Genomic DNA, 24,907 nt, shown 5'->3' on the forward strand with positions numbered 1-24,907 from the left:
CTTGAGCTCTAAAAGCCAAATAGCGCTCTTTCCCTTCTCAGCCCTGCCGTGTCTCCAAACAACCGTTTATTACCACATGTGGGGTATTGTTTTACTCGGGAGAGATTGGTTTACAAATTTTACGGTGCTTTTTCTCCTTCAGTTCTTGTGGAAATGACAAAAAATTAGCTAAACCTACATTTTCTTTGAAAAAATTTAGATTGTCATTTTCAGGGCCTATTTCCAAAAATTTATGCAAAAAACCTGTTGGGTCAAAATGCTCACTATACCCCTAGATAATTTCCTCAATGGGTGTAGTTTCCAAAATGGGGTCACTTGTGGGGGGTTTCCACTGTTTTGTCCCCTCAGGGGCTTTGTAAATGTGACATGGCCTCCGCAAACCATTCCTGCTAAACTTGAGCTCCAAAAGCCAAATAGCGCTCTTTCCCTTCTCAGCCCTGCCGTGTCTCCAAACAACCGTTTATTACCACATGTGGGGTATTTTTTAACTCGGGAGAAATTGCTTTACAAATTTTACGGTGCTTTTTCTCCTTTAGTCCTTGTGGAAATGAGAAAAAAATCGCTAAATCTACATTTTCTTTGAAGAAATGTTGATTTTAATTTTCACGGCCTAATTCCAATAATTTCTGTAAAAAACCTGTGCGGTCAAAATGCTCACTGTACCCCTAGATAATTTCCTTGAGGTGTGTAGTTTCCCAGATGGGGTCACTTTTGGGGGATTTTGACTGTTTTGGCACCGCAAGAGCCCTTCAAACCTGACATGGTGCCTAAAATTTATTCTAACAAAAATAAGGCCCCAAAATCCACTAGGTGTTCCTTTGCTTCTGAGGCCGGTGCTTCAGTCCATTAGCACGCTACGGCCACATGTGGGATATTTCCTAAAACTGCAGAAACTGGGCAACAAATATTGAGTTGCATTTCTCTGGTAAAACCTCCTGTGTTATAAAAAAAATTGTACTAAAAATTTATTTCTGCAAAAAAATATGAAATTTGTAAATTTCACCTCTACTTTGCTTTAATTCCTGTGACATGTGTAAAGGGTTAAGACATTTTCTAAATACTGTTTTGAATACTTTGAGGGGTGAAGTTTTTAAAATGGGGTGACTTTTTGGGGGTTTCTAATATATAAGGCCCTCAAAGCCACTTTACAACTGAACTGGCCCCTGTAAAAATTTCCTTTTGAAATTTTCTTGAAAATGTGAGAAATTGCTGCTAAAGTTCTAAGCCTTGTAACGTCATAGAAAAATAAAAGGATGTTCAAAAAACGATGCCAATCTAAAGTAGACATATGGGGGATGTTAATTAGCAACAATTTTGTGTGGTATAACTGCCTGTCTTACAAGCAGATACATTTAAATTGAGAAAAATGCTAATTTTTGCAATTTTTCGCTAAATTTTGGTGTTTTTCACAATTAAATACTGAACATATCGAGCAAATTTTGCCAGTAACATAAAGTCCAATGTGTCACGAGAAAACAATCTCAGAATCGCTTGGATAGGTGAAAGCATTCCGGAGTTATTACCACATAAAGTGACACATGTCAGATTTGAAAAATGAGGCTCGGTCAGGAAGGTCAAAAGTGGCTAAAGAGGGAAGGGGTTAAAGAGGATATGTCACTAGTTTAGTAATGCCCTATCCCCTAGCTAATATAATAGGCGCTGTCACACTGATAATACTAGTGACAATTGTGTCCCAAAACGTTTATTATTTTTAAAGTTATGAGCTTTTTTTTCTACATATGCAAATGAGGCTATCCTAGACAAAAAGGCGTCAACGCCAGCGATTCTCCTGAGGTGACGCTTCCTCAGAACCGCTGATGCTATCCTTTCAGTATGAAGCTGCTTCACACATAGTGTGAGAGACTAAGGCTGGAGGGAGGAAGGGGGATCACGTAAAATAGCCATATCTCGGGTTGCAGGCCGAACAACGGTTCTGGTGGCATATGAAAGATGAGATTCTAATTGCAGTTCTAGCTGTGAAACAATCGGAAGTATCACCAGTTGAAAACACAGTCGGAATGGAAGCTGTATACTCTATAAATATACAGTTCCCATTCTCGACTGTGTCTTTAACTGGTGACACCTCTGGTTGTTTCACAGACCGAGATATGGCTATTTTATGTGATCCCCCTTACCTCCAGCCTCCATCTCTCACACTGTAGATGGAGCCATAGAGCCTTAGAAAAGACTCGTTCCAGATATATTTCAACAACTGTTTTTGTTTTATATTCTGAAATGATCTTACCATAATTTTCTCCTTCTGACTCCCATTCTTTCAGGGTTTTATCAGTTGGATCTAATTATCTATTACATTTGACCAATTCATTGATTAAGCGGGAAATAACTTTTTCACGCTTTTTTTTCACCCCATTCCCCTATTTGCAAATGTGGTGCAGTGCAATGTAGTAATGTGTACAGCTTACCTGGTGCTGTATTTCATTCGTAGCCACTCCATTCCAGGCCGCCGTTGGGTCACCTGATCTTCATTACTCCTATGTCTACTGTAGAAGCCGAAGGACAGTCTCTCAATGCAAGTCTATGAGACCCACATCGAAACTCTCATGGACCTGCATTGCGAAAGTGTGTTTGTGCAAAACACTCACTGACGGTATGTTCACACGATGTGTTTTCAGACGTAATTCGGGCCATTTACGCCTCGAATTACGCCTGAAAAAACTGCACCATTACGCCTCCAAACATCTGCCCACTGTTTGCAATGGGATTTATGGTGTTCTGTTCCCACGAGGCGTAATTTTACGCGGCGTTTTCAAAATATGGTGCATAAAAAGACGCCGCGTAAAAAGAAGTGCAGGTAATTTCTTGGGACGTTTTTGGAGCAGCTTTTCATTGACTCCATTGAAACACAGCTCCAAAAACGGCCGTAAAATACGCAGCGAAAAACGGCCGCGTAAAAAAACGGCCCATCGGAACAGAATGCCGTTTTTTCCATTGCAATCATTGGGCAGAGGCGTTCTGCTTCCGATTTTTCGGGCGTTTACGACCCGAAAAACTTCCAAAAACACTCTGTGTGAACATACTCCAACACTGTGATATGCCATATCATGTCATTTGTGTGCCAGTGGCATACAAAGTGACTGTTCTGTACCTGGAGTCCAGTGGTTAAATATCTGCGTCAATGCTCAATCATTGTCTTACATTTCTGGCCCTAGTCAAACTGCACTGGTCTTCTACTGTAATAACTGCACGCCCATAAGTTTCACTTTAAAAAAAAAAAGACCTGATGGCTCGCTTGGCTTTAGTAAATACTTGTATGCCCCATGAAATTTACAATTATGGAGCATCTTTTCTTACAATTCTGCATTGTGCCATTCATCTGTTATTCCTCCTGGAAATGTGTGAATAAATTGACAACCCTTGTCAATTGAGCCTGTCCCTACACAGTCTGACACCATCAGCACTGTTGGTACAGCTGGGGCTATGGAAATATCCAGACTTACCAGGAAACCTGCAGCAGAGGAAACTCCACTTACCTTCTCCTCCATTCCATTCATTCATCACAACTCTGGTGCTCCTCAAATTCTGCTTAATAATTCAATCTTTATCTGCTGCCAGTTTATTAGCTTCCCCCTGCCAAGAAGCACGAGCTGGCAGCGCAGCACTGCTATGTCAGGTAAGTCACAATACTGTGCGTTTTTATCTTCAATCTATTGTTGAACACTATCTTTTCTGGTGCGCTCACATTCATTATACTGTTATGGCATCACATTACCTTGAAACTCCCATATTGTGACAATTCTAACAGAAACGTTCTCTTTACAGAATCTGAGTCCACAGCAGGTCCCCATCTGCAGAGAACAGGGTAGGAAAACCTTAGGAATACCTTTGCATGTTATAAGTACTGAAATATACCAGTATATGTGCTTCTCTGAATTTATTTGCTTACCACGTTACTTACAAAACTTTGCACGGTCCGCTGCAGTCTTTTTCAAATTTCCAATAATGTTTTTCTAGGGAAAATATATAAAAATATTATTTTACGGGGGAAATGTTGTAAATAACCATATCTGTTAAACAATTGCAACATTCTTGACGAAGGCCAACAATGAAAGCTCTCGTTCTGCCGACCGTTATTTCTCCCAACTCTACCATAAACACTCACGCTGAACTCGGCAGAGCGTGCATGTTTTTTTTTAATACAGAGAGGGGAATAAGCTACTGCCAGACACTAGAATTGGCATATCCTCTGCGGGACTAAAGGATCGGGCATGTTGAAATCCATCCGGAGACCCCATACACATAAGATAATTGGCCTTTCCCGCTGAAATCTGCAGGTTTGCACTGAAATTTGTATGGCCATAGTGGTCTATAGTTACAGGGTTCAAACTTTTTACCCTTCTTGATAAATGGGAAGATTATTCATTTGCCAGTCCTGTGGAACTGACCTAGTTAAAACAGTGGATGCTAAGCTCTAATAAATATTGTGAAGATATCGTTTTGATAGTATAATTTATAAGTGTATCTTTTGAAAAAGGTTAAGAGGAAGGATTAAGACAACAAAAGCAATTTTATAGAAGACCCTATAACATCTGGAAATTTGCAGATCACCGGTTTTGGTCCAATAACAAGGTATTCCTTGAAACTCTGATTTTTGGAAAGGTTGCCCAGTTCCCACTCCAGGTGGAGATGTATTTGTGCATGGCGCTGCCCAGCATTTGGACCTCAGACATTTTTTGAGCTTTTTTATCCGGGCCATTTTGGCACTCATGGATAGTGCACCTTCGCAAAATTCATAGCCCTTTCTTGCTCAGTCAGTCTTCTTAAAGCGGGGTACTAGACCTCAAGTGACCGCTCAAGAGACAGCTTGGTCCTAAACCATGAAAGACAGGCCTATTAATAACTATATGGTTTAATTACAGACGAAGAGGAGAAGGGTAAAAGTAAGGTTAGGTGGTAAGGTTAGGTATACAAGTCCTGACAGAACCTGTAATAAAAGTGGAGCAAGAATACTCAAACACCTTGAAGGGTCTTGGACTCCAAAGTTGCAATAACTAGGTAAATTGAATGCAGTATAATTAGTTCCCAAACATATTGGACTGCCTAACTTGCGTGGAAACATTGGTTATAGCAATTTTTTTTTTAAGTCTTTATTTTCAAGCTTTTGTTGTACAAAACATGTACAATATACAGTACATACCAATCAAGACATTCAGAAAGGCATTAGTACAGTGAATAAGAATCAATCCAAAGCAGATAAATTGCACACACAGGACATAGAAGACCACCATCAGTTAACGCCTAACCGAGATACCTATCATTCACTCACATTCATCCCAGTGCTCTGACCTTCCCACCCCCCAACTACTGCTATTCAATAAGTAACAATTAGACCGCAGTTTCCAGAGCCTCCAACCACCTTGACCAAATTTTACCAAATTTATCAGGGCATCCTCTGCTGAGATATAGTTTTCGATACATGGGTATATATTTGTTTACCAGTTGCTTCCAATGTGCCAAGCTCGGACCCTCCGTATCCTTCCAGGCCATAATCTGCTTATAGCAACTTTAGGGTTTAATTTGCAGTTTAGAAAATCACAGCTGAATTTTGGTTGCTATGGACAACAAAACTTTTTGAACTGCTTTAGAAATGAACCTTTAGCCTATTTTGGGCCTTAACGACCAAGTGTTTTCTTTTTTGTTTTTTTCATCGTCGCATTTCACAAGCCATAACGTTTTTATTTTTCCATAGACATAGCTGAGTGAGAGTTTTTTTTTTGTGGGACAAAACATTTCCGCCACTTGCGGTGTGGTATAAATAACATTATGTTATTTTGCGGGTCGTTACCATCACGGCGATACCATATAGTTTTTTTATGCTTTAGTAATTTTTTTGCACAATAAAAAACGTTTTAGAAAAAAAAGTATTCGTTTTTGTGTCACCATATTCTAAGGGCCATAACATTTTTATTTTTCCGTTCATGTAGCTGTATGAGGGCTTATTGTTTGCGAGACCTACTCATAGTTTTATGGTACCATTTTGGCGTATGTAAGACTTTTTGATTTACATTTTATTGCTTTTTTTGGGAAGGAAGGAACAAAAAAAAATTGCTTTCTACTTTATTTTTAATGGGGTTTTTCAGTCCCTAAAAATTGAAGGCCTATCCTTAAGATAAGCCATCAATAGCTGATGGGTCAGGGTCCGGCTCCCAGGATCTCTGTTGGACAGCTGTTTTGAAGGGGTGCGCAATGCTCATACGAGCGCTGCTTCCCCTTAATTTCTACATGCTCACTGTTAATAGTCGACAGACATGTAGTGGCGAGTCACAGTATTGAAGCCTTCTCCAATACGAGCGCTGCACCCCCTTCAAAATAGATGATTGGTGGGAGTCAGACCCCGACTCATCAGCTAGGATAGGCCATCAATTTTAAGGGACTGGAAACCCCTTTAATTCTTGAGAAATTAATTTTTTTTTATTAGAAACTTTTTCTTGATTTCTTACTATTTTCTTTAGTACCACTATGGGACTTCACTCTGTGATCGTTTTTATAATACACTGGAATACTTCTGTATTGCAGTGTATTATGCCTGTCAGAGTAAAACTGACAAGCCTTCTATTAGACCCTGCCTCTGCCACACCCCTGCATTGTGTGGGTGAAACCTCATAGATGCCGTGGTCGCTATTGAACACAGCATCTAAGGGGTTAAACGGTCGGGATCAGAGGAAACTCCAATCCAGGCCATTAGAGCAGGAGCCTGACTGCCTTTAGGCGGTCCGACAACCGCTTTATCTGGCACAGGACACCCATACAGGGCTTATGACACAGCGACGTGAAAAGGCGGTGCCGTGGCACAAGTACCCTTAATGACTTCCATGAAAAGGTGTATGGGTGGTCATTAAGGGATTAAAGGAGGTTGTCTTAACAATACAGCACCTTTTCAGATTGATGCAAGCTGGGTGATAAGCTGTAACTATTGGAAAAGCTGCGGCCAGCCAAACCTCCCCCTTACAATGGAACCATGTAATACATGGACGGCGGGTGCGCCAGAGCATGAGCTGCTCTTACTTAGCGTCTCTCTGTTCTGTCTCATAGATGGAGAGCCGACTAAGAGACTTCCCTCTATGATGTCCATATGCCCTAATAGGACAGCATGCTAAATATGTAGAGTTACCAGGAGATAGTGGTCCAATGTAGTAATGTTCTGTGCTCATGCATCCAAGAGAATATCAAACTTCAGATGCAGTGACAACAGTAAAAACTGAAGGAGGCTCATAGAAAGCTGGCAACAATCTGACCAAATGGGCAGGAGGGGCAAACTTAACATTAATTCTATTACTTGACTCTTGGGCTCATTGTCCGGATCAGGTTGCTTATGATATAGTCAGATTTAATTATAAGGGTTTGTATTGCCGATTTGCTGTAACCCAACTCTTTTATATGGAAGGCTTTCAGGTACTTTCTATCATTTACAGAACATTTACCTCTAAACACAAACACCTGTAAATATCACACCTTGAGTTGTTTTTTTCTGTCATATCAGATTCTGTTTTGAATGGCAGCTCTGCAGTAATATATACCTTCAAAGGTAGAAATAGAGAGAGGGGCATGAGCAGAGGGTCATCCTCTTGGTGGTTTGTGTCACCATGCCATCCCATGAAAAGGACAGTCTGGATCTTGGTTTTTCCTCCTCTTCTATACATCTCTTCCAGAACAAAAGGGATTTGTGGCCCCTGGGCTGCTTTCCGCTTTACTTATTGGCTAATTTGGAGGTTCCCGTGTGTATGGAGGCTCATGCAGGTTCATGCTACCAATGGAGAAGAAGGATGGGGAAAACTTATTTCGGCCCCTTTGTTTATGGGCCCCATAGCAGCCGCCTCTAAGGTCTTGTAAAATCTTGATTTAACAAAGAAACATTATAGGGAAAATGCCCTTTACCTTTAAAAATAAAAAGCCTAAGGGCATGTTCACATGTAGCATTAAGACTACCGGATTATCTATGCAGAAATAATGCAGCGTAATACAATAGTAGCAACGTGGACGATATTTCCACAAAAATTATCCATATGCGTAAAAGAAAAACAGAATAGAAGTGCGGAAATTTACCTGCGGTGTGGATTCTCAAACTGCAGCATATCAATTTCTCTTGTGAAACTGCTGCAGAATTTCTGCACAGGAAATCCGGGTGGAAATTTCGCAGTGTTTACGCTATGTGTGAACTTAGCCTAATACTTGAGTGTTAATAGAATGTACATTCAATTCTCCACAGATATGGAAAGGGTTAAACTTCTGAGACCCGGAGTCCAGAATGTCACAAATAGATGATAAGGTTTTATCCAACTGCTGACTTGAGGCTTATTTGTCACCTTCCGATCTATTTTCACAGCTGCTTTCTGTGATGTAGTCTCCGTTATGTGATAGTGAACATCTCATAGCGCAGCTGGTAACTTGTCGTCTATACTGACAACCACGCAGGCACAGTGCAAGCAACATGTGTATTGCCTACTCGGAGAGGCCTCGTGCAACCAAGCAGTAAAAATCCAACCCGACATCTGTTCTGTGCTTGCAGTTTAATTTGGCCTTTCAGGCTTCAAAACTTTGTCTTTTTCCAGCATAATGAGCAGTAACATTCCTCTCCGAGACCTAATTGTATGGTATCAGCGTCAAAAAACAACTTCCAAATTTGCTGCAGAAGAGATTTCTACTAGTCCAAGACTCACGACGTTGCCCTATAATGTAAGGTAAATCTTCTGTAATCTCTTACTGGAGTCCTGAATTTGGGAGAATGGTTATGGGATGTGTAGTTACCATATAGATCATACCTCATCTCTACTAATAAAACTGTGATCGACTACATTGATCGTCCTATCATAAGAATGAGTGATAACTGCCGTCATTTTCACATCAATAATTCTTATTTACCTGCAGTCCTATATAAAACATTATAACAACCCTCTGATAATTGTGATGTTGCATGTTGCGCCCAAATTACACAGTCAGCTCTGCTGCATTTGACAAACACAGCTTTGCTTCATTTGTGTCTGCTGGATTTCACACAGTATAGTAAACTCATAGGAAAGTTACATTTTTATAAAATTTATACATTACTGGGGTTTTCCCATCAGAGACATTTATGACATATCCACAGGATATGTCATAAATGTCAGATAGATTCGGGTCCCACCTGTGGGACCCTCACCTATCTCTAGAACGGGGTCCCCTAAACCAGTTACGGAAACAGCGTAGCTCGCATGCCACGTTGCTTCCGTAACTGCCATTCACTACTATGGGTGTTACGGACAGAGCGTAGCTCAGCGACTTGCGCTGTTTCCGTAACTCCCGACCATGTAATCAGTAAGTGGCCGGAAGGCAGCGTGAGCACAAAAAGCTAGAACAGGGTTAAGGGGGCCCCGTTCTAGAGATAGGTGCGATGTCCCTCATGGCAAAACCCCTTTAAAGTTATTTTTGCCTATTTCATACATAGGTTAGAATTACATTCCAGTGCTCAGATATGTTTAATCTCCTCTTTTTAAAATTTAGGATTGTTCGGAAAGTCACACTGGTATATGTGACATCTCATTTTATCACAGTGATAAGCATGCATCAAGACACAGGGGCGTGCCAAGAGTGATGCCCCCCTCCTCGATCGGAACCCCCCTAAATCAGCAAAATGCCCCACTCACCCCGATTGGACTAAAAAAAAGAAAACTTTTTTTTACTCATCGCTCATGGGCTTCTCTTTACAACAGGAGGCCCTCGGGTTGCCACATCAAGCTGTGCCCACGGAGGATACCTTGTGTGCCAGTGTCTGATGTGGCAGCCTGATAGGTTCCAGAGCAGGCCTTCTTCCCCTCCAGACCCGGTCTCGGTTGCATCCCCTGCAAATACGATCGTTATGACATTGTCATGACCCCCTGAATACTAAGCGAAAGACATGGGGAGATACTTCCACTTGGATTGTAAGCTCTTGCGGTCAGGGCCCTCACTCCAAAATTGTTAATTCGTTTTTTCACTATGTAATGTCTGATTTTGTCTGTACGTGTTCCGTCGAATTGTAAAGTGCTACGGAATATGTGGCGCTATATAAATATATAAAGATTATTATTATTATTATTATAGGTAAGGATCTTTAACTCCTATAGTAGTAATTGTATGGGTTCAGTCTGGGGTAGTTCCCTGCTATAGATGAGGTGGGGGGTTGAACTGTGTTTTGATGTGGGGAGTGTGTGAATTATTCTTCTCACTAGTGACGATACCATAAAATGTTGTTACTGTATAAATAATTATATGTATACGTGCGGGTTTCCACCGAGCACTCCGGTTTTTTCCCACGCTCCAAAAACATACTAATAAGTTATCAGGTTGCCTATGACATTGTGTGTGCCTGAGCTAGGGAAATTACATTGTGAGTCCCATCGGGAACAGGGGCTGATGTGAATGGCGACAATCTCTGTAGAGTGCTGCAGAATATGTCGGCGCACTATGAGCAACAGAAAAAAAAAATATTGCGTCCTCTATCAATATGGTAACAAGTAAGGCTAGGGTTCCACGCAAGTTGCGGTATTAACACAACTCGCTCCTAGACAGGGAAAGAAGTCAAGAACCACGTGTGATCACAAAAATCCGACCATGTTGGTATTTTTTGTGATGGTTGCAGGGTTGCTGCGTCTTTTTTTCAGAGGAAAACATTGAAGCCGCAATGCGAGTACCCAAGGAGTCTAAATATTATGTAGGCACTAGTCTAAGCTACATATATTTTAGCCCTGGTCCCCTAGAGGTTTCTTTCACAGGGGTATTTGCCCACCACTTCAGTATTACTCAGCAGATGTTATAATACCCACAGGTTACCGGTGTAGATATATAGATATATACTAATGCAAAACTTCTATTTTCATTATACATCATGAGGCCCCATGCACACCACTGTAGTTTTCCGTAAATACAGATCAGGTAACTATGGATGAAATTGTGGACCCATTCATTTCTATAGGCCACAGGCACCTTTCCGTATATTTACGGATGTGTGTCAGGGCTGCAGAAATGACCTGCAAAATATAGAACATGTCCTATTCTTGTCCGCAATTGCGGGACGGACTCGACTATTGAAATCTATGGGCACTTCCACAATTGCGGGCGGCTACGGATGTGCATCCGTATTTGCGGATCCGTATTTGAGGACAGTAAAAACCCTTACGATCGTTTACATGAGGCCTAACATCTCAATGACCAAAACAGTCATCAGCACCTACACATAGTTATCTGTCCACCTGTTACAGTGTTATTTTTTGTCAATGTTTTAAGACAACATAAAGGACCTGAATGATGGTGCCCCTGCCATCTCTGTTTCCTTACGCCAGCTCAGGTCATTTTAATATACTACTTAAGTTTGGCAGGGAATAATGTTGATGCTGGTTGACAAAAAGGTATGAATATTTCATTAGCCACAGGAATATTGGGTTACGTTGTAGGCTGTGGTTTTGTGTCTTTTGTCAACTGCCTAAGACTTTATACTGTGGTATATTATCAGGACCGGTAGCTTTGCATGTACAGGGAGCTGGCCATTCACACAGGTATGATACGTTCTCTATTTTAGTATTTGCTCGTTATGTACATGGTACACCATACATAGAATATGAAGGCAACTTATGGCTTGATAGCACTTGTGGATCTACATCACACCTCACCTACGAGCTAGAGGCATGAACTACACATTTCCACACAGTTGTAGTAGTTTTCTACAAGTAGGACCTGTAGTTCTAGATGGTTTGCTGTGTATGCCTCATATATAAATATAGTATGTTAAAGGGAATCTCCAGTGCTAAGTATATAAGGACTTTATCGTCTTTATCAATGTGGTCACCCAGAGCAGGGGTTGAGGCCGCGACAGTGGGGGAACGTTCGCTTACATATAGATCATCCATGGACATATACACTTGTAATTTTGTATATTCCCGGTTCTTGTGATGCACTGATTCTTAATAATGGCACCTCATCTATGTGACAGGTCATTTCTAGGTAACCTCTGAGAGTCTCCCTATCTTTTTAAAAAGTAATTAGATGACATTGCCAGCTATCTAGGTGCCATGAATAGCATGGGTTCAAAGGCAGGTCATTGGCAGATCCTCCGTGCTTGTGGCCTCTGCCATCCTCTGATGGACATTTATAGCTGATGTAGATGATTGGTGTTGTTCTGATTACCTCTGTAATTTTTTTCTTTATTTTGCACTAATTCTAAGAAGACATTACAAAGTCTAAAGCTGGCCATCGACGTGAGAATTTTGTGGCCTGACTGTATGATTGATGTATGAACCATCAATTAGTCAAATTTTTTTGTCCAAAAATGATCAATTTACCAGCACTGAAATGCCAAATTGCGGGACATTTGTAAGCCTCACCTGCTGCGACCAGGGAAGCACCCCGAACTGCCCAAAACCCCCTTTTAATACAAATTTGCATAACTTTGCCCCTTTGTGGTTCAGTTCATGGGAGAGTCCTACAAAAAATGGGACTGTTGGCAAGTATGCATGTTGGATTTTTCAGCCAATAGTCATTTGGAATCTCTTATCAGAAATCTTCCCTTTGTGAGCAGCAATGTGCCGACCATGGAGCAGGAGAGCTGTATCCATTGGACTTTCCTGTCAGCAGAAGCAAGCTGTTTTATGGAAGTCTGTGGCTGCTTCTACACAGAATACAGGCTGCTGTATGCAACTTAAATTAAAGGTACATTCCTGGCTCTACTATAATAGCACTAGGTTGAAGGTAGCATTTCTGATAAAAGGCATCAAGATAAAAGTGATATATGCATGTTTTTGTCAGAAAATGTCATTCTGATACAGCACAAATAATTTGATGGCATGTGCTATAAAAGGCTTCTTATAAAGCAGCTGACAACCTCAGATTATTCCTAGTTTAAGGCTATTACTGTCGTCGATAAACATTTATAGTCAAGTGATTTTTCTTTCAAACTTGTTTATCTCATGTCTGAGTCACAATTGCATGTGTCACAGTAAGGACAATATGAGGCTGTCATCCACACCGTATGATGTCATCATGACCACAGTATGAAGTGTGACCCATCCGACTGCACCTGCAATGACTCTACTAATAGGTTGTTCATAATAAATAATAATAGAGCAGAGGTTGCCCAAGGGATGGCGTCAGCACCAGGCAAACCTGGGCATATGGTGGGGCCCACTGTGCTTGAGGGGGCCATTATGATCATAAACATTTTTTATGCGTTTGAAGCTAAAGTTGGGGTAAAAAGTGGTCTTACTCTGACTCTATTGTCCAAGGGCCCAACTACACCTGAATTCAATAATGAACATGGTAGAAAATAAATATGTGGGCCCCCTACCGGTGCTGGTTTATGTATTCACATCACTTCTCTTTTGGGCAATAAACATCCATGGCGCCCTCCTCAGAAGACATCTATAAGAAAGATGTTTTATCATGATAATTAAATTCCTGTCATGTACTTATTTCTCTATTTTTTGCTGCAATGTCATAAGAACACCGATCCTAGTTTTCTATTATAAATGGAATAGCTCAAGGTTTATTGTATCTTTCTTGCATTGAAAATATGTCAGATGCTAATTAAAAGTCTGACTCTCTATCTCTATCATTGATTGCTGTTCTTGCTCTTCTTTGCGGTCTGTTCAGAGGGGATAGCAGAGTTTTAGTATTAGGGCGCTGTATTACCACGAGTAGTTGACACCATGAATAATTAAGAATAGATTTGGTTTCTGGGCACAACAGAATATGTATAATTCATCACAGAAAATCAGTCCAGTACACCTGATGCTGTACACTAGATAGACCAGGCCGGTAGTTCTAACAAGGACTTATCGCTTGTCTTTTCATCTTTTTTTTTTATTTTTATTTTTTTGTTACCAGCGAATACATTCAGGTCCATTTACATCCTGAAAGATTGGCACATTCCCCACCCCATTGTTTGCTAACATTGTATGCCCTGTGTAGGGAGGAGCCCTGCGTAGATTCCCACCAACCATTAAAGACAGAGATGCCACCACCAATCTGAGCTCTGTCCTCCCTCCAGGGGTTGATAGCAGACACATGTGCTGCCTCTATGGTATGTATGCCCTAAGAGCCTATTGCTGTTAGCCTATATGTTAAAGGGACGTATTTATCTACAGTACACATACATTGCAATTCAATCTAATGGTCCCTGTAAACCTCTATTTCTGCGTGATTTTAGTGTTTGGCACTGGCATTACTTACAAGTCTACCCTCGTAGTCACATATTCATAAATGTCTTTACTAAAGAAGAAATACCCTCGCTCTAAAGAATCATTTACATGGTGTAGTAGTGCAGCTACTGGACAGTGCAGAAACTGTCCAGTTTCAAGAAACCAGGGAACATGTACAGCAGAGAGGGTTTTCTCTGCTGTTGCTTGGGTGTAAAACCCGGAATAGGGCCTGGTTTGCTGGAGTGTGAAGAAGAAGGGCGGCTTCCACTCCATGTCTTGGGCTGTCTGATGAGCTTAGTTAGGCTTCACCTGAGACGGCACTTTAATTCAGGTGTGTGCAGTTCACACAGGGCTCTCAGTCTAGGGAAGACAGGCATGCTAGCCTGTGAGAGTCACCAACGTGTAAGGTAAAGCTGCCTATGTTGTGAGGTGCTGGGCACAAGGCTCAGTGTCTCGTAAGGCTCAGTTTCTCGTAGTGAGGGACACTGAATGTGTTAGTTAGAGGCTGGACGGCCTAGGGTTTATGTTCTATGGTTTATGTTGTAACACTGCTTGCTGTGGTGAAGACAATAAAGCTAGCTGTGGCTGGTTTAAACCTTTTATTCAAGGAGTTGGAGTGAACTTTCTATGTGTGCCAACCATCTCACCCGGGAGATGGCGATCCTGTGAGCTAAGTAATCCCCAGGTTGTCACATAGGTTAACCCATTAAAGGGGTTTTCCAGTCATAGGAAATTGTTGGCCAATCCTCAGGATAGGCCATCAATACCTGATCGGTAAAGGTCCGCCTCCTGGGACCCCGTAGATCAGCTGTTTTGAAGGGGCCAAGGTGTTCGTACGAGCACTGCTTCCCTTTCATTACTGTCACTGCTCGTACTGTTAATCACCGACACACACGTGCAGCCTTCTCCCATTCACTTGAATAGGAGTAGGCAGTAATACTGTGAACCGCAGCTACAAGTGTGTCGCTGATTCACAGTACGAGCCGGTAAGGAATGATGGGGAAACAGCGCTCGTACAAACATCTGATAGGCATGGGTGCCGGGAGGCGCACCCCCATCGGTCAGATATTGAGGGCCTATCCTGAGGATAGGCTATCAATTTTTTTTAAGACTGGACAACCCCTTTAAATTAAATGTCCACCTTTTAACACCATGTCATTTTTAGGTCTATAGAATTTATGCCAAATCATTTCTTTCGATTTTCCGCTCCAAATACCCTCCATAGACATGGTTATGGGTGAACTGCTATGGCGAGCAGCCAGACCATACAAGCAAAGGCTGCTAGTCTGAAGTCTGTTCTTAAACAGCTCTGACATTAAAAGGACTCAATAAAAAGATCAAATTCAAGACCAATTAGTGTCACGTTAATCTTTCCTAGTAGTAACGTGGTGGGGCTGTCACGGATTGAGCAGATTACCAGGGCTAGACTCTGTAAAGACATACAAATCTAAGTAACACGTCTTCCTGGTCACTACTGGACTATGGCTGAGTATCAGGAACAGGGATGCTCTGCTGTCTAGGTAGATGTGGATCGATACAAGAATCCGTTTTTTGCAGCCAGCAGGATTTCAAGCTTTTTTAGTGGAAAAAGAAAAAAAACATTTCATAATTAAAAGAGAAACCCTATTACTGGCTCCTAATGTAAGTGACTCAATTTAATATAATTATCTGTGTTTTGCTTCCAGGTAGCTTATAGTAGAATGTAACACGGTTTTAAAGGGGAACAATGTAACATTCTCCTTGTTGGATGTCATTGTTAGCCACTGTGGACGTAATGTTGTTATTTGTTTGTACTTTAGTTATAATATGTTTTTTTTGCCTTTTGTGTATGATGTTCAGTTGTTGACTTAAATATTGGAATTATGAGGCGATATGAAACATAAATTTTGGATTTTTATTTAAATGCTGTGGATGCAATATATATTTTGTAACCAGCAGATCTTTTTTGTGATAAGACTCCACTTTTTGAAAGACAGATTTATCATAAATTTTCTAGTTTTTGCACTTCAACTGGCATGATCTGCGTACTGTGTCTGACCTGTCATATATTTGGTCCACTTGTCCACTTACATATGATAAAATTCTGTCTTAAGATATTCATAACGGCTCATGCAGAAAGACACGGCGCCGGTACGACATTGCATAAAGTCCGTAATGGACTGCCATATAGGATCCTGGAAGCCATGCATCTAGGGAAGTATGGAACATGCCACAATTTTTTTTTCTGTCTGATTCGTTCTCCATATGAAATCAGAGGCATTGGAGGTCCTAAGTACCTCTATGGCAGCCCTATAATAGCTCCGTACGAAACAGAGCCATAATACGGTCGTGTGTATGAGCCCTAAGAATCCCGCACAGATGTGACTACCAAACTACACCTATACAATGCATCTTTTGAAAGACCGAATTATAAACAATTTTAAGGAGCCTCTAACACCAGTTTCATTGAAGCTTCATATTAATACATTTTCCTCACAGTTTTTTGTGATTTTAGAAACTGTACTTTAAATATAGCGTTTAAGACATGGGAAAGGTAAGAGACGTTGTAGTGAAATAAGTTAACCCACTGACGCACAGCGGCATATATATACCAGGAGCAGGAATACATACATGCATTGTGATGTATACGTACGTTCCAATGTTTGTGGTCATAGAGTTGTGCTAAAAGCAGTATTGCAATGTCAACAAAGTCCGGGAATGGGGGCTCCATTTGTTGTGTAATTGTGAATGGAACATTTTTAAACATGTGGGACAGTGTCTGATATGGCATACTATAGGTATATCCTAACAGATGCCCACGTATATTATTATCTGTAGGCTTAAGGCCCCCTGCCACGGCTGTTCCCTTTAATCACGGCTGGTGATTACGGGCATAGACGGCTGTGGACATTCACCCGCATTCTAAAGTATGGGAGCACGGTCTGTAAAATCCAAAAAATAAAACATGTCCTATTTTTTTTGTGGGTCATTTGTACGGCTCTGATACCTTGCCATAAATATACGGGAAGTTGTCTGTGGGCAAGAGATATGAATGGGTCCGTAATTGCGGATCAAAATTACGGCTGTGTGCATGGGGCCTAATACACTAGCATATATTACAAACGCCAGTACATTATAGTTTTACAATAAAAACCCTTTGATAGGATTAAAAAAAGAAATTACAAAAATAAAGGTAAAAAAAATGAAATGCTATATGTAAATATGTTTTCTTTTTCCAAAAAAACAGAAGAATGTGAAAAAATAGAGTTGCTCTATTTCTGAAACTACTCTATTCTATAATTTAATATGTTGTGTCTAGATGCCTAAGGGGACCCCGATTTTTCCACATAGCACCAAACCTTACAACAGACAACAGTGCAGGCTTAACGACACGATTTCTATAATTTAATATATATATTATGCTCTATCCCTCAATGATACCTAAAAAAATCTAGAAATCGATCCCACAATAACCAAGGCTACATACAGTTGCACTGAATTAAAAATATAAAGGCTATGACTGTGGAATAAAAATGGAAATAAAATGTTCATTACTAAGCAGCATTTTTTATTTGTTTTTTTCTAACTAGATCAAAAATTTTGTACTCATAAATTAATATATTTTTATAAAGATCGGAGTTCTACAGGTCCTTCTCAATGAATTAGAATATCATCCAAAAATTTATTTATTTCAGTAATTCAATTCAAAAAGTGAAACTCTTATATTATATAGATTCATTACACAGTGATCAATTTCCAGCATTTTTTTTCTTTTAATGTTGATGATTATGGCTAACAGTTAATGAAACCCCAAAATTTCGTCTCAGAAAATTAGAATTTTGGGTAAAAGTTGAAGATTGTAGACTCACACTCTAATCAGCTAATCGACACAAAACACCTGCAAAGGTTTCCTAAGCCTTTAAATGGTCCAACAGTCTGGTTCAGTAGCTACACAATCATGGAGAAGACTGTTGACTTGACAGTTGTCCAGAAGACCGTCATTGACACCCTCCACAAGGAGGGGAAGCCACAAAAGGACATTGCTAAAGAAGCTGCTGTTCACAGAGTGCTGTATCCAAGCATATTAATGGAAAGTTCAGAGGAAGGAAAAAGTGTGGTAGAAAAATTTGCACAAGCAACAGGGATATTCGCAGCCTTGAAAGGATTGTCAAGGAAAGGCCATTCAAGAATCTGGGGGAGATTCACAAGAAGTGGACTGCAGCTGGAGTCAGTGCTTCAAGAGCCACCACACACAGATGTATCCAGGACGTGGGCTAAAACTGTCACATTCCTTGTGTCAAGCCACTCATGACCCGGAAACTACGTTACCTGGGCTAAGGAGAAAAAGGACTGGTTTGCTGCTCAGTGGTCCAAAGTCCTGTTTTCAGATGAAAGTAAGTTTTGCATTTCATTTGGAAATCAAGGTCCGAGAGTCTGGAGGAACAGTGGAGAGGCATCAATACAAGTTGCTTGCGGTCCTGTGTGAAGTCTGCACAGTCAGGGATTATTTGGGGGCCATGTCATCTGTGGTGTTGGTCCAGTGTGTGATATCAAGTCCAGAGTCAACGCAGCCGTCTAGCAGGACATTTTAGAGCACTTCATGCTTCCCTCTGCTGACAAGCTTTATGGAGATGCAGATTTAATTTTCCAGCAGGACTTGGCACCTGCCCACACTGTCAAAACTGCCAATACCTGGTTTCATCCACCTATACCATCCTTTGTGATCTGCACCATGTGGCGCCGTGGTTTTTTATTTTCTTTCTTTTAATGACCACAGTATCCCTGTGCTTGTTTGGCCAGCAAACCCGCCTGACCTAAACTCCATAGAGAATCTACGTGGTATTGTCTAGAGGAAGATGAGACACCAGACCCAACAATGCAGACGTCCATAACACCTCAGCAGTGCCACAGGCTGATCGCCTCCATGCCACGCCGCATTGATGCAGTAATTCATGCAAAAGGAGCCCCGACCAAGTATTGAGTGCAGATAATGGACACACTTTTCAGTAGGCCAACATTTTGGTTTTAAAAATCATTTTTGAAATTGGGCTTATATAATATTCTAATTTTCTGAGATAGTAAATATTGGGTTTTCATTAACTGTTACCATAATCATCAACACAAAGAAAAAAATGCTGGAAATAGATCACTGTGTGTAATGAATCTATATAATATGAGTTTCACTTTTTGAATTGAATTACTGAAATAAATTAACTATTTGATATTCTAATTAATTAAGAAGGACCTGTAAACTAGTTGTATTTTACTAGAATTAAAAGATAATATTCTGGCTACCTGCACCCAACACTAGGGGGAGCTTGAGAGTTTGCTGTATATTGTTATACATTGAACTCAATAGTAAAAAGTACGCAGTAAGTTTTTAGGCTCCCTCTAGTATTGGCTATAAATAGCTGAAACGGTGTGAAGGGAATTCATCAAATGTCCTATGCCAGTTTTCTGAAGTAGAAAAGTGGCTAATGCATCAAAGTCAATTTATTTTTCGCAAATTGCAAATTTATGCCGCACAAGCCACTTTAGCAAAAGTGGTCAGGACTTAGCAGAAGGGGCAGGGCCACCTGCAGACCGACACATTTACTATAATTTACGCCAGAAATGGGTGCAAATTATATCAGAAATGTTTGTAGCTGGCTTAGATTTCCCTTTCTGGCACACAGCACCAGCGTGCACCACTTAATAAATTAGCTGCATTTTATACATGCGGGCTTCATACTAAGGGTATGTTCACATGGCAGCGTCCGTAACGGCCGAAATTACGGGGCTGTTTTCAGGAGAAAACAGCCCCGTCATTTCAGCCGTAACGGCACGTGCAGGCGCTTCAACGCCGCGTCCATTACGGACGTAATTGGCGCTGCTTTTCATTGGAGTCAATGAACAACGGCTCCAATTACGCCCCAAGAAGTGACAGGTCACTTCTTTGACGCGGGCGTCTATTTACACGTCGTCTTTTGACAGCGGCGCGTAAATATACGCCTCGTGTGAACAGACAAACGTCAGCCCATTGCTTTCAATGGGCAGATGTTTGTCAACGCATTCAAGCCGTAATTTCGGACGTAATTCGGGGGTTAATACGCCAGATTTACGTCCGTAATTAGTGTGTGTGAACATACCCTAAGACTGCCGTATGAAACGTCGTAGTAAATCTGCTCTTATGGAATTTGATGGGAATTTGGAGCCCTTTATTTGAAAACGGAGCTCCGACTGCTATAAATATATATTGAGAAATTAATTGGCACAGGATTTTCAAACTAAAACATAATGTTTAAAGATGGACAAAATATTTTTTAACAATTCTCTTTTGAACATAGTGAGGATTGGTCTGTTGCAGAAAACCCATTCAATATTTGTATGTCATTTTCCATGTTATAATGTCGTTTTAAGCCTGGTCAGTGGTCACATAATAGGATTCATCAAGGACATTAATGTAAGAGGACAGTGTGACCCCTTCTATACATAACAAAATGATCGTCCTGTGATCTAAAACAGGAAACGGTAAAGGTCACGCGTTTTGTGCCTGACAACGTTGTACAATGCGCATCAGAAGAGTCCGTCGCCTGGTGAGATTCCCGGTCATTATTCTCAGGTTGCAGTTCAGTAATACTGTGGCTTGCAGCTGACTTTCCCTAGGGGTCACTTGCCACTTATCTATATGCGGAAACCATGTTACATAAAATGATCTCAAGGAGGCAGCAAGGGAATTATGACAGATTTGATGATATTGATTATTCGCTTGAGCAGAATCACACATGTAACCTGTGAAACAATGATGTTCTGATTACAGTCATACACTATATTACGTGTCGAAGTTCTTGACCTTCATGTCCCCTCATCTCACTGCTATAAAATAAGAAGAAGCTGCTAGTCTTACAAGACTCGCATCAAGAACCGTTAGCAATTCAGTGACTCGTATTGAAAATGTTCATTACACAGTCCTGAAGACAAACCGGGCTTCACTTTGAATAATTATTGGGGGTTAGGAGAGGCCCCGTTACTTTTTTAGGCTAAGGACAGATGACCGTTTACGCCCGGCACAGAAGTGTTGTCATGACATGAGATGATTACACAGTTGAATTTGTACTACTTCCATTTCATCCTCCGCGATGTCTCAATGGTGATGTTAGTTGTTATGGGATAGATGAAAAAGTGGCACTCACCCGTCCAGTAGCAGAATTACCTTTAATGTGGCAAACAAAAAGTTAAAAAGTGGTTCTTAGGGAGGACAAAGCAGACAGCATGTGATATACAAATCACGGCCACTAGTTTTCTATCGCTTTCACTCATGAAGCATGAGAGGATAGCCGAGAATTTCATGTAGCTCCAGGATATTCAGATGTGTCCACCTTTAGCTTTTCTTGAATTGTATTAAGTTATACAATCTGTCATGATACCAATTTAATACAATCTTGCGCCATCCAGTAAAAAATTTATACGTGAAGCGTATACCTTTTTTTCCCAACGGATCTGTAAGAGGCATTCGACACAAGTAAAACACATACATAGGAGTCTATGGGAGACGGATGGCATCAGTCGGAGGTATATGTTTATTACATGTTTATTTAACATCTCAGGATTTGTGGGATTTAGAGAAGTTTATGGAGGGCACATCTGTAAACATGCATGTCAGGGAGGAAAAGGGGAGGACAGGGAAAGATTGTAAGTTATGTGCAGCCTGTATACTGAGGGGAAGGTTAGGGGAGATAGGATATATTCAGAAAAGTAGATAGCTATATACAATATATATTTGACTATTACATGTTTCTTTAACGCTTGATACAGGTGGTCCCTTTGTATGTCCAAGAACAATATCAATATTAAAGAAAACACTGCTAATCAATGTAATCTGCTTTCTAGGAAGTCGTTGTTTGGTTTATTCCCTTATCCAAATATGATTGGACTTGAGTCGCTGGCTGACCCATCCGATACCTGGGAAATGACTGATACAATAGGGAAAGGGACGTATGGAAAAGTTTATAAAGTCAACAACAAGAAAGATGGAAGCCTGGCAGCGGTGAAGATCTTGGACCCCATCAGTGTAAGTTTAGATGAACAGTATCGTTTTTTCACCTTTGCAAACAATTTTTTTATTTTTATTGATCCAATGCATCTAAAATGAAGAATAAAGCAATTTTTCAAATATTCTTGATTAAAAGTCTCCTATCGTTAGGTGCCTACAGCTACTGATTGTACGCTAGTAATAAATACGGGATAGATAGAAGGGAGTTTGACTGCAAAATTAGGTGAACATACCCTTTAACCCGTTAGTAAGCCTGGGTGGCATAACTACCGCTGTAGCAGCCATAGCGGCTGCTACGGGGACCGCTGAATTAGGGGGCCTGTGCCACCCACCGGTACAGGCCCACCCATGCCCATTGGCACCGCTTGCAGCCGCTATGTGTGCTGCAGCAGTAGCGGCGCCACATTCAATAGTACCTGCGTCCTTAGGACGCAGATACTATTGTACGCTATGGCAAAGCAGTGTGGTATCTCCCCGCTCTGCCGGTTACAACAAGTTACCCCTTATCCGTAGGGTAAGGGGTAACCTGCAGATCAGTGGGTCCTCCACTGTTTACGAGAACGGGGGTCCCGAACCCCTCGTTTGAACTGACCGGCAGGTTGCTTATGCACACTGCTGCTCCATTCATTCTCTATGGCAGTGCCGGAACTTGGTTCAAACGAGGGGTTCGGGCCCCCCGTTCTCGTAAATGGTGGGGGTCCCAGCTGTCGTACACCCACCGATCAGCAAGTTACCCCCTACCCTATGAACTTGTTGTAACCGGAATACTCCATTATTAACTAGGCTACAGGCACAGGGATCCAATCCAGGCCGGTGGGATGACGTCAGTGAATCACGCCGACCTACGCAAGGATCCCGTTGCATTGAGGAGTCTGTGTAGAAGCGCAGTTCGTCGTGGGAACAGGGCCTAGGTGAGTATAACTTTTTTGTTTTATTTGTTTGGGGGGCACTATCTGCAGATGCGGGGCTGTATGGCACTACCTACAGTGGGGCTGCTGTATGGCATTATCTACAGGGGAGCTGTGTGACACTATCTACAGGGGGGGCTGTGCGACACTATTTACAGGGGGCTGTATGGCTCTATCTACAGAGGGGTTGTATGGCACTCTACAAGGGGGAGGTGGGGACGCTATCTACAAAGGGGGCTGTGTGGCAGTATTTACAGGGGGAGGTGGGAGGCACTACAGTGGGTGCTGTACTGTACTCTACAGAGGGGTGTTTTTGGGGCTATCTATAGGGGGCTGTATGGCACTATCTACCAGGGGGCTGTATGGCACTGTCTGCAAGGGGGGCACTATATAGAAGGGGGGTGTTAAACTGTCTACAGGGTGGCTATAAGGCACAATCTACAGGGGCTGTGTGGCAGAATCTACAGGGGGGCACTATTTACAAGGGGGACTCTGTGTGTCACCTAGGGGAGGGGGGCAGTCAAAAGATTGCTATGGGGCCCAGTTTTCCTTAGTTATGCCCCTGATAACCGCCCATTAGTGGTTTTATGCCGGCCACTAATGGGCTTTATTTCGATGCAGTAGCCTTTTTTACAGCTCTGCGGGGAACAGTTAAACCTCCAAGCTCTCAGCTACCGGAGGTATCTGAGGGTTGGGAGAAGACCTGCTTGAATGGGCGAGATCGATATCGGTATCGATCCTGCTCGTTTAACCCCTCAGATTCTGTGCTCAATAGCAAGCGCCGCATCTGAGTGGTTTTGGAGTTAGGGGGCTCCCTCTCTCACCCCACCTGCACCCTGCTATATGATCGCATGTTGCAGGTGTCTTCTATGACAGCCGGGAGCCTAATAAAGGCCCCCAGGTCTGCCTTTAGTTAATGCCTAGAGGCATGACCTAGCAGATGCTTGTCCATTTTACACGGACAGGCAGTAATACACTGCGATACAGAAGTATTGCAGTGTATTATAAAAGCGATCAGATGATCGCATAGTGAAGTCCCCTAGTGGGACTAATAAAAAAGTAAAAAAAATTGTAGTAAAAGTTTATAATAAATAAATAAAAATTAAGAAAAACCGACTTTTTCCCCTTCCAAAATGCTTTATTATGAAAAAACAGAAAAAAAAGTTGTACGTATTTGGTATCGCCGCATCCATAACGACTCCAACTATTACATTATTTAACCTGCACGGTGAACACCATAAAAAATAGAATAAAAAAACAATGCAAGAATTGCTATTTTCTACTTATCCTGGCTTGAATAATGATGAAAAGCAGTGGCGTAACTACCGCTGTAGCAGCAGTAGCGGCTGCTACGGGGCCCCGCGGCATGAGGGGGCACGTGTCGCCCGCCGGCACGGGCCCCCACCATGGCCGGAGGCTCCGCTAGCTGCCGCTATGGCTGCTACAGCGCGACGCCACTGAACACTACGGCAGAGCAGGGAGGTATCTCCCCACTCTGCCATTAAACATAAGACATGTATCCCCTGTCCACAGGATTTCCACAGGATAGGGGATACATGTGTGATCGCTGGCAGCGATAGGGAGAACGGGGGACCGAAAGTCCCCTGAAGTTCTCCATCACAAACCTCGGACTTCCGGGGTCTGTGTCGGCAGCTCCGTAGAAATGAATGGAGCGCCGGTCGTGCTTGTGCGCATGCGTGGCCAGCGCTCCTTTCATTTTTATTGAGCTGCGCAGACGCCGGAAGTCAGAGGTTAGTCATGGAGAACTTCAGGGGACTTTCAGTCCCCCGTTCTCCCTAAGGCTGCCAGCGATCACTCATGTATCC

The 24,907-nt window shown here is 41.8% G+C and overlaps 1 protein-coding gene across 1 annotated transcript in view; it reads left to right on the top strand.

Moving 5' to 3' along the window:
• Positions 1-22,022: 22,022 nt before the first annotated feature.
• Positions 22,023-24,907, top strand: part of LOC142656571 (myosin-IIIb-like) — a 33,676-nt gene continuing 30,791 nt past the window's right edge. The window contains exon 1 of the mRNA XM_075831502.1: positions 22,023-22,191. Within this exon, the coding sequence (XP_075687617.1) occupies positions 22,045-22,191 (147 nt within the window). The 5' untranslated portion in view covers positions 22,023-22,044. The remainder of the gene's footprint in view (positions 22,192-24,907) is intronic.

This window comes from Rhinoderma darwinii, chromosome 6 (genome assembly GCF_050947455.1).
Source record: "Rhinoderma darwinii isolate aRhiDar2 chromosome 6, aRhiDar2.hap1, whole genome shotgun sequence".
In the NCBI taxonomy this organism is placed as follows: domain Eukaryota; kingdom Metazoa; phylum Chordata; class Amphibia; order Anura; family Rhinodermatidae; genus Rhinoderma; species Rhinoderma darwinii.